The sequence below is a fragment of the Morone saxatilis genome, unplaced genomic scaffold (genome assembly GCF_004916995.1).
Source record: "Morone saxatilis isolate NCDOM2014 unplaced genomic scaffold, NCSU_SB_2.0 Contig24, whole genome shotgun sequence".
NCBI classification, from domain to species: domain Eukaryota; kingdom Metazoa; phylum Chordata; class Actinopteri; family Moronidae; genus Morone; species Morone saxatilis.
The window spans coordinates 14474135-14485177 of NW_023339807.1; the positions used below are offsets into that span (position 1 = coordinate 14474135).

The following is an 11043-nucleotide window of genomic DNA, read 5'->3' on the forward strand; positions in this document are numbered from 1 at the left end:
GATCTGTGTGTGATCTGTGTGTGTAGAGTAAATTTGCTCCGCTCTTCTGGGCTGGCATTGCTGTAAGCACCCCGTTACCAAACAGTTTCTGTGGTTATTGGTTGATTACCGTGGTGACAGTGTCGTCAGGGGTGAGAGGAATGTGTGGCTGACATCCAGCTGTGTGTGTGTGTGTGCATCTGCTTGGCTGCTTGTCTGCCTGCCTGTCTGTGTAGTTTTGCTCATGTGCTACAATCAGACATGGGCCAATTAGTATTTTTGAAATATCAGGACAATGCAGACCTTGTCAGCTTTCAGATGTTTATAGGGAGTTGGCCTCGTACTTTATTGTATTCTAAAAATTGTAATACTTAAGCCATTAGTTTTTAGAAATTTTAAATATTCATACTATTTGATGCTACATTTGTGGGGAAATTTGTGAAAAACAAAATACATCTAAGATTTTTAACATAAAAACCAAAATAATGACGCAAACATCAAATCAATTCCATACTGGGTTTGAATTCTGCTACATATAAGAGCACTAAAGCAATGTGCAGAATACACTATAACTTTGAGACGCTATAGTTTGCTTAAAACACTGAAGCCTTTCAAGGGAGATTTAGAGGAAATGTCAAACTATTATAACCATTATAATAAAAAAAAAAGTCCACCATATCTTGGCAATGTGAATCGCCACCGCATCATATCATATGGGAATACTATGGGGAAATTATTCTCCATGTTCTGTGTAGATGAGTGGATTTGGGCTTGTTTTACATTAGAGTTAGAGAGTCTTTAGCAGCTGTATATTGCCACATTATAACATTAGTAGTGTAAATCTTGATTGTACGATTCAGCTATTTTTTGTATCGTTATCGTAAATTTCGAATTAATCGATTATCACCCAGCTCCGTCCCTGCTTCTTATCTTCTTACTTATTAGTTTTTTTGTGTTTGTGTGTTTTAAGAGTGGAAAGGTATTTTTTGTATGATTGACAGACCTGATGATGGGCTAGAATCTGTGTGCATGTGTTCTGCTGAGGGTGGGTGGAGTACCTCTTTTAAACTGTTGTAAGGATAATTAGACATAAATGGTATTTCATCTTCTCCTCATAACTGCTTAACCAATGTTTGTGCAGGGTGTAATTTGAGGCTTCCTGTCTCTCTCTCTCTCTCTCTCTCTCTCTTTATTGTCCAAGCACACACTTTGTGCCCTTGTCCTACACCTTCCATCTCTCTTGGCTTCCCTTTGTTGTCTTTCTTGCATTCTACCAACTAAACACTTTTACCAGCTCTCTGAAGAAAGCCACGCTCTTCTTTTAGGCACTAATAAAAACTAGTCATAGCCCTCCCTCATTCACTACTTGTTCTCTTTCCCTCTCTGCTCGATGGTAAAGGAGTGGGATGTTGTGTGTCGTGAGTAACTGATGGCTAAATACATCTGAGAAGTCTTTTCATTTCCTCATTAAGGCTTTGTGTTTCCACTGCACACCACAGCCTGGGCACATTAAAGCCGTAACAGTTTACCTATCTTCAAATACACACACACACACATAGCGCAGCCCTCTGCCCTAACCCTTCACCCCACCCCTGCCGAAAGGAAACACAGGAATGTTTTAAAATGCTATAATTTGGAAAGCACAACCTTAATCAGCTGCATGCTTGTGTTTGATGTGTGTCCCGTTCGTGTGTGCGTGTGCATACTGCCAGGTTTTCTCATTCTTTTTTTATTGTAATTGTTTCCTTGCTCCAGTATCTCAAGCCATATTTACAATACATGAGGGAAAATGCAGCGTTTCATTGGAAGAGAGATCAAATGAAGGTCTTCATCTCTTTTTCCTTTTCTCTCTGTGTCTCAGGTCGATGCTGTCAGAGGATAAACTAGTCTTCTGTAACGGCTTGGTGCTGCACAGGTTCCAGTGCCTTCGTGGGTTTGGAGAATGGCTGGACTCCATCCGGGACTTCTCCAACCACCTCCAGAGTCTAAACCTAGACGCCTCTGCTTTCGCCTGCCTGGCCGCCCTCGTACTGCTCACAGGTAAAAACACAGGCCAATAACACCAGATTGTAAATCTCAAAATCACCGTCAGGAGTAAATAAACTTAGAAGATACAGCATGTATGATATATAGCAGCCTGTTTTCAATATCAGCTGCCCCACTCACAAACAAACACTGTCAGTCATACAAGCTGCTTTTGCGTAAATATAGGGATACAAATCCACACACACACACACACACACACACACACAAACACCTTCTTTCCTTTGTCCAGAGCTTTGCCGGTGGGTGATTCAATGTGACAGTGATCAGGTGGAAACATCCACTAACGTCACACATACGCTTAAAGACACACATGTGCATGCGTGTTCCCACACATCTCTGCCTAAAACAAGAACCCGATACCCAGAAGCACCTGCTGCACCTGCCACACACCTGGCCCTCTAATCAGCGTGCATCTGTGAAAAATAGAAGGAGAGTCACCGCTTTCTCTGCGAACACACATCTGAGACGCAACAGAAGAGGAAGAATTTAGTTGTAGTTGCATTAGAAATGCATTAGAAATAGTCAATTACAAATATAGCCCAAGGTGATGGAGGACGCCGGTGCAATTAAGTGTTCACATTTAATTTTTTTCACGTCAGAGTCAGAAACTGTATATAAATGTGTAATGGGTAAAACACCCCTCCCCCTACGCTCAGCTTCCTACCTCACCCTGCCCCCCGCCACCTCCTCCTCCTCCACCTTCTCTTCCTCTGTCTAAGCCCTCCAACCCCATCCTCACTCTCTGGGGGAGCACTTAACTCTGTGCCTGATCGACCAGCCCACCGTGGAGCACAGCTCCGGAATGGCGTCTGCGCTGTTCTCAGTGGCGCTCTGCCACCTCGGCAAAGCACACAGCGCACTGCCACGGCAGAGCCGCCAGTGCCACCAGGCGATCGACCGCTTCAGAGTGGCCTGTGCAGAAAGGCAGTCATCGATCCCTCCCCAGGAGCTCGCGCACATATAGAAAGAAGGGACAGGGAGAGCGGACAGAGAGAGGGAAGCAAGAATGTGTGTGAGAGGTCTGAAAGCCGCGGTGAAAGGAGGGCTGGAGTGACTCTGCAGCCGCAAACACAGAACAAACAAAAGAGTCACATAAACAAACAATAAATAAGCTTCAGATAGTAGATACCTCAAAGTGAGACTGGTGTTAGTGACAGCCTCCCTGCAGCACGGACTGGTGTATGTGCCTGTGTGTGTGTGTGTATGTCTGTGTGTGTGGGGCTGGACACCCTGTTCTCTGCAGAATGAGTTAGTGTCACATTAAGCCTTGTACGGGTGCCACTGGAGTTGCTATGGGCAGCAGTGTGTGTGTGTGTGCGTGCGTGTGCGTTTCTAATTTCATTTGGCTGCTCACAGGGCCGAATAATCAGCTAATTGTTGAGCACTTTTGTTTCTGTCAATGTCTTAAATTGCAGAGACTATTTGTGTGTCTGTGTGTGTGCACATGTTTATATATATATATAGATACATATTGTTTGTGTGTGTGTGTGTACACAGTGGGCACTGGGCTTATTAGGTTAGACTGTGTATTGATCTGTAGTGAGTGAGACGGGTTAAGGCCTGTTAAGAACATTAGCCATACAGGGTAATGAGGTGGAATTCAATATAAAAGAAGATATAGCTAATGCTCTTTCAGCTGAATGAGCTCTGATGTGTGTGTGTGTGTGTGTGTTTTTCCGCGGGCGTAATTTTTTGCCGTTTAATGAATTATTCTCCTAACGTCTCTGTCTGTCTGTCTGTCTATCCACAGAGCAAGTCCCAGGTCTGAAGGACTCAAAGCGGGTTGAGGAGCTGCAGAATAAAGTGATTTGTTGTCTCAGAGACCACTTGGGTTGCGGCCCTTCTTCCTCCTCGTCCAAGGCTGTGCCCCCTCTGAGTCGTATTCTGGGTCTAAGGGCAGAGCTCCGTTCCCAGAGGACCCAGGGCCTTCAACGAATCTTCTACCTGAAGCTGGAGGACCTGGTACCGCCCCCTCCATTGATTGACAGGTTCCTGGACACTCTGCCCTACTGATGGCCCGGGCTGACCACACAGAGAAAAACCCACGTCACTTCCTGTTCAGGAGCACGCACACACATCCAGAAGCGAGACTCACTCCCCTCTGACTGAAGCAGGGCAGAGAGAGCCAATCAAATGCTTTTCACTCAAACGGACAACCAACTAAATGCTTTTCACCAGTATAAAAGACAAATACACAAACGCTTTACCACTTTTTATTTGATCCTCCCGTTTTTCTCATGTGGGGAGGATGACGAGGCTGAGATGGACGACGGAAAAATGACTTTTTATTGTCTTCTCTCCGTCCGGGTGGCAGCTCATCCAGCAAACAAGAACACCAAGGTTTATGAGTACTGTCTATCTGTATTTTGGCTTGGCTCATCCAGTCTGAGGACTTCTTTTTAGCAAAGAGGGAAGGGGAGGTGTCAGTGTGATCAAATGTTTTCAAAGCTGAACATGTCCCAGTGAAAAACAAGTTGCTGTGCATTCTAGTTCCTCTTGCTGAGAGAAGGAAGGGGGTGTTTTCATACTGAAATGTACTTAAGTGTAAGAGGTCAGACAGCGTAGACGCGCAGAAACATCCCAAAGCAGGACACAGATATTTCACAAACACGTGGAGGTGGCTGAGTTGGGCTCTTGATTCCAAGTGCAATTTCTGAAGTGCTATCACCCCACAACAGGAAGAGACGGAGCAGGAACGGTTTAATTTCAAACTCTAAATTATTTTAATACAAAGACTCGATCTGTGTTGTCAGTAGCTAGAAGAAAGAGAGACAGTCTCCGTCTGGTTTTAGGAAGCAGAGGAGATACTGTGCACTAACGATTGATGACCGAGTCACCCAGACTTGAACTTGCTCTAGTATGTTTTTTTTTTATTAACTCATTTTGAAATCATAGGTCGAGTAGGAGTACGGAGGAATGAACATGGACATAAATTGGCTTTTGAAGCACTTACACCCTGAGAAGGGCTAGAAGCACAGACACACACCCTACCTGCTCCCCTGGAGGGCGGCGGGGAGTCGGGGAGAGGAGGGTGCTCGACAGATAGCTGTACGTCCAGGGGTGAAACATTCCGCAGTCATGCTCTTTTTCTATTTGTTTCTATTGTGGAGGCCGTGTGAGAGTGTGGAGGACATGGCTGCATACTGTCTTTGTGTGTATGCTTAGAGAAGCCAGGATCATATGCATGGTGTGTTATAAGCTGTCAAGAGCTGCCATAGCCTGTCAAAACAGCTCGACCTGTGTTTGTGTCTCAGACTGCGGCTCTATGGGGATCTCCCTGGGCCTCCAACACCCACTCACACACTCACGGCAGCAGTTTGAAATATGAAAAAAAGCAAATTATATAGATATAAATATAAATATATATATATATATACAAAACTAATATTTTGAAGTGTTTTTAGCTTTTTCAAATATTGTGGTACGAGTTGTGCATTGTTTTTTGAAGAAGAGAAACAAAAAAGAAAAAAAGTTGCTGTTTTTTCAATGTCCCTCTTTGGTTTGAGTTTCCTGTTCAATTATTTTTTTTCTTTCTCTTTGGTTCACTGGATTTTCTGTTCAGCACTTTGAAATTATAAACTAGTTCTGATTATTCTGCCCAACTGTTTCCTGTGTTTTGATTTTTTACACAAAATGTTAAAAAAAGAAAAAATATCCAAACATTGCACTGTTTCAAGACTTTTAAAAAAGTAATCAAAAGACCAAATCTGGATGGTTTTATACAGAATACAGGTGTGTGTGTGTGTGTGTGTGTGTGTGTCTGGTCAGACACAAAAGCCTCTTGACAGGTAAAAGGCCTCGTCTCTCTCCCGAGGGACACTTGGGCTCTCACAGAGAGTAGAGGGGGGATTAGGAGAGTGAGGAGCGGGGGAGGAAGAGGGAGGAGAGGAGAGCTTCATGTTAGCATGAGGTCCAGATCAGCCTCCAGCCTCGTTAAATACCATCGATCGCCACGGTGACATTTCACAGCACATGCCGTCTATACTGTCACTGCCATCACTCACTCGTGCTCCAGCGTGAGCACTAACACACACACTCACTCTCTCTCGGACAGGCAGGTGATTGATAGTAACTGTGGTAGTGAAATTGTGAACAGCTCTATCCGTGTGTGAGAGAGAGAGAGAGAGAGACAGAGAGAGACAGAGAGCGATAGAAGTGCACCAGAGTAAAGTTCTGTGTATAGAAGTGTGAAGACATGAGACATGCAACACGCACAGTGACATATGATCAAATCTGTGATGTGAAACTGCATCACATCTTCTATCCCTTGATATTTAAATTTGTCACGTCCTAATAAAACAGACATTTTATGATCCAGAAACACAATAACTTGGTAGATAATAAGGAAGTGTGCTTGTATTTCTGTGTGTGTGTGCATGTGTGTGTCATGTGAGAGACAAGAATCTGTCACACATCTCACGCTTCTGTCAGGGATTGTGATGTCTGTGTGTTTGATCAGCAGGTGGGAAAAGACCATTCACACTATTTTTATAGTGGTGTGAGTGTGCGCACGTGTGCAAATTAATGTGTGTTAATCCTATTTGTATGACAGAGACATGCCTGAGTGACAAGTAAAAAAACATGAGCACGAAGCAGATAGCTCTGCTTGGAGCTTGAAACACAGACACACACACACCACACACACACACACACACACACACAGTGAGCTGTCAGTCTCCTGGCCAATCGATCAGTGCTGACAGATAGCAGATACCCCCAGAGTTTTAATTAGAGGTCCCATTAGAACATAAATACGCAAACACATACATATGCACACACACACACACACACACATTTAAAGCAGCTGTTTTTTTTTTCTAGCTCTGGGTTCATAATTTATCCTTATCCATTCAGAAATGTAAAATGACCCCTTTATGAGTGATGGTAGCAAAATGTGTACATGTGAAGAGCTGCAAGGCATTTTAAAAACATGCAGTAGGTTGTGATCTGAATAGACATTTTTTACATGTCACAGTCCATAAAGCACAGGTGTAAACAATACATTTTATGATGGCTGAAATCCATTTACTTGCTTCAGTTTGCGTTATGGCATGCTGGCTCACTGTTCCACTGCCATGGCTTACTGGGACAGAATGAAGCCATTATTAATGTTATTAGTAACACCTGAGCTTCTCCTACTATGACAAGTCAAGATGTCTGCTGTGAAAAAAGGTCTATATCCACTGAGCCATCAGGATGTGCTGGTCACACCTGCTTTAAAAACCAGTAAGATGCAGGAGGTAAGAAGCGAACGGAGCTCCCTGCTGGCTTCCTCTCCTGCTGACAAACTTCCTGGATTAGACGAATCGCACCTGAGTCCTCCTCAGCCTCAAACACACACACACAGATAGACACATGAACCCAAATATTTTTGATGACTTGCTATTTAGACATTCACTGTCAGCTTTGTTCTTCCCCCTCAGTCTGCAACTCTGGGAGTCCCCTGGAAGTGGACAGACAGACAGACACACATACACACACACACACACACAACATGTGTATAGCACCAGGGGAAATCCCCTGTAGCTGGGGACTGTGTTTCACTGTGGCCCCTCGCTTGGAGCATCCGCTGAGGGAAGAGTGTGTGGGGGGTTGGCCTAAATGTCAAAGGTAAAAGGTGTCGAAGAAGAGAAGTGGAAACATGCAATAGACCCACTCACACTGGCTGATCTCAGAGTAGAGGAGGGGGAACCCCAACTCTATCTCTCTCCCAAACACAACACAGATAAAAATATCACACTTAATGTTTCTTTCCACAGGATCGATGCTGTTCATACGTAGCTAACTGTGGAAAGCTGAATGAAAATGACAGAAATAAATATAATATTAAATATATATTTCAAATCAAATCAGTCATTTCTTTGCTATAATTTTAACCAGATACTTATAACTTTTAATAACCAGATCTGTGTTATTTAATGATGTTGAGGCTGTGACCTGATTAGGATCATTTTGATATATCGCCACCACTTGAAATTGTACCATGTTCATTTTGATAGCTGTTATTAGTTATTGCAATGCATTTTGAAAGGTCACGAGTTTCAATACCACACATAGTGACCCCACAGTAACTTTCAGAGCTACCCTTTACCAAAGATTATGATCCAATGGCAGAGCTGTGGACAACAGTTTGGAAATTTTGAGGTCATATTGAACTTTATGACCCACTTCCCAAGAAAAACCCCACCCACCTGAGAAAATGTTTTAGAGAAATTAAATATCTAACATAAATACAACAATTCTTGGTTTGTTTTATTGAATCACTTAACTGTTGAATTATATTTTCTGTTGCTTGTATCTCCATTTTTTATGATAAAAAACACCCAAACCCTTTTATTCTAACTATTTATCTATTTGGTCAGATTTTATATTATATTTAGTTTTTAACAACCAAATAATTAACCTTAAAAAACAGTAAACAGTAGAATGTAAACTCCTCATGTCATTAAACAACAAATTACCAAAAATATAGGCTCAAGTCAAAACATAGAATTTATATGTAATATTTTATGATTTGGAATACATTAAGTGCTGATAGCAGAAACTGGTTTACGTGTTAAGTCAGTTTCACTTGTGTATTATGATTATGGACTCTTAATTATAATACGATCATTTATAAACAACACGAGAAATAAACACTGCAGGATTATTTCAGAAATATAACTTTCCCTCCCGGGGACAGTGAGGAGGAACACAATGTGCTGCAGCAGCTGGTTGAGGTCGGAAACTATTCATGGACGCACTGGGAAGAGAGTTGTTTACAAACAACAAAGTGTCAGAAACACACCGAAAGAGTGCCCGAAAATCAGCAAATATTAGCAAATAGTTGATGTTTTCAACAGCATGGAGGCTCACAACAGTGTTTAACGAGTATAAATTATATCCTCGAAGGATATTTCCAGCGGTAAGTGTTCAGTCCTTTAAGTTTCGTTTACCAGTAGACAAGTGTTTCAGGATTTTCTGGTTAAATCAGTGAGTTAGCTCATATCCAATAAAGAGTTAATAAAAGCTGCACACGGAGCTGTTAGCTGCAGCACTTAGCTGGCAGCTAATATCATGCTAATCCGTATATTTAGCTTTTGTTAACTAGCCAGCTGTTGTCGAGCTGTGTGTGTGTGTGTGTGTGCACTCATTATCAGTTTCGATTCAAAACTAAACCTAAACATAAAACTGTAATGCGTTTACTAAAAGCCGAAGAATGTCTTGTAGATATTTGTATCAGCTTCTAGTAAGTGTTAAAACTATACAGTAGGTGTATCATACAGCACTATTATTAACCTTCACATAGTGCAGTGTTGTATAGCTACAGGGCTGCAACAAAAGGCTGTTTGTTATTAGCATCATTTATTAGTCTGTACATAGTTTTCTGATTGATTTTTAGTGTAAAAATTACAGAAAACACAATTATTCAGAGCCCAAAGTGATGTATTGAAACTTAAACACAACAGTCTAAAAACCCAAAAGGTATTTAATTAACATGAACACTTGAGAAGCTGAAAACATGCTTGATACATGACTTCTACTGATTATCAAGATTTGTGATTGACTTCCTGTCGACTGATTGATTGATCGAGTACTAAGATATTATGCTGTCAGTAAGTTACTGTTTTCGCTAAAAGGATGGTGGCAAGAAAAAAACAACCATTTATTAGTGGCATGTAAAGTGCCAATTTTAGATGTGTGGGCAGACTCGCATGTGTCACAGAGTTTATTCATTTGATTTCTGTATTTATTAAAATCATACTCTGCTGGTATTCACAGTGTCTGTGGGGGCAGTGAGATAAAGCTGAGCAGGTGCAGTGTCCAAGTTGCACAGAGGTGTTGGCTGTGGGCAGTCAGCAGGACACATGGCAGAGGAAGGCAACAAGCTGACACTGAGGCGCCTGGAGGCACCAATCCACAAGTTCATTAAAGTGGCTCTACCCACGGACCTGGAGAGGCTGCAGAAACACCACAATAACATACTGAAGGTGACGGTCGAAATCTGGCTCGGCACACGATCGCACCCTCACGTCCACACACTCTCACTTCCGCTCCACAGATGGATAATGGATCATTTCTCCTTTATTTCCCGCAGTATCAGCATAGCCAGCAATGGGACCGCCTTCATCAGGAGCAAATCAATGCCAGCAGAACCGTTCAGGTATAAGTGTGTGACCTTCAGTTGGTAAATGACCTGCCAGTAATTGATATTCTCTTGTTATTGTGTGAAGGAGATGAGCCACAATATTACGTTGTTAAGCGGTAACCTATATGACAAGTTCCAGTTTCTTCATAACACTAAACTTACCAGCCTTTATGTCACCACAGAGGTTTTTTTCACTTGGCAGATATATGAATGTGAGGATTGTTTAGACGATGATGTTTCTCATTGGCTCTCTAAATTCCCGAACAAACATGACCCTGCAACTGCATTATTGGGCCCTAATTGTCTGGAAAGTTTCCTGATATGTGGCGATCAAGTTTTTTTTCCAATTTGAAAATGAAAAGTGATTCATTGGCAGGACAGAGATGTTTATCCAGTTAAGTTCTGCTTATAAATGAGTATTGCCTGAGCAACTGAACCCTGCCACACCACAATGAGCGAAATCTTTCCTCAGCAGTTAAAAGATGGTCAGTTATCATTGAGAAATATTAATATATGACCTAAATGTCCAACGGTAGAGACCACTCTTGAGATAACTGTTACAATCTACTCCCATATATGACCCCTTCCTTCTGCATGACCAAAACCCCTTTCGAAGGTCACATGATAACAACTAAACCATCTTGATGACAGCTGCTGTGGTTGAAAGCTTTAGAATAGATCTGTCAACTATAGTAATATCAATTTAGCTTGCTCAGAAAAGTTATATTTTGTTTGTGTATACATATACAACATATAAAATACATACAGACACTGGATCAGCTATTTATATCTAAATTAACTCTCTGTATAGAAATTCACTCTTAAAAATCAGGGCAAGAAAAGAGCTGTTACCAAACCTCAAATGGACCATCGTGTGTGTGTGTGTGTGT

At 42.0% G+C, this 11043-nt stretch overlaps 2 protein-coding genes across 2 annotated transcripts in view; both read left to right on the plus strand.

The window, feature by feature from the left end:
* nr4a3 (nuclear receptor subfamily 4, group A, member 3) overlaps window positions 1–5627 on the plus strand; it is a 21527-nt gene extending 15900 nt beyond the window's left edge. Inside the window, exons 7-8 of the mRNA XM_035671815.1 lie at window positions 1841–2019; window positions 3776–5627. Coding sequence (XP_035527708.1) covers window positions 1841–2019; window positions 3776–4038 — 442 coding nt within the window. The 3' untranslated portion in view covers window positions 4039–5627. The remainder of the gene's footprint in view (window positions 1–1840; window positions 2020–3775) is intronic.
* Window positions 5628–8752: 3125 nt separating this feature from the next.
* The window catches only part of stx17 (syntaxin 17), an 11910-nt gene continuing 9619 nt past the window's right edge, over window positions 8753–11043 (plus strand). The window contains exons 1-3 of the mRNA XM_035673185.1: window positions 8753–8929; window positions 9787–9995; window positions 10103–10168. Coding sequence (XP_035529078.1) covers window positions 9873–9995; window positions 10103–10168 — 189 coding nt within the window. The 5' untranslated portion in view covers window positions 8753–8929; window positions 9787–9872. The remainder of the gene's footprint in view (window positions 8930–9786; window positions 9996–10102; window positions 10169–11043) is intronic.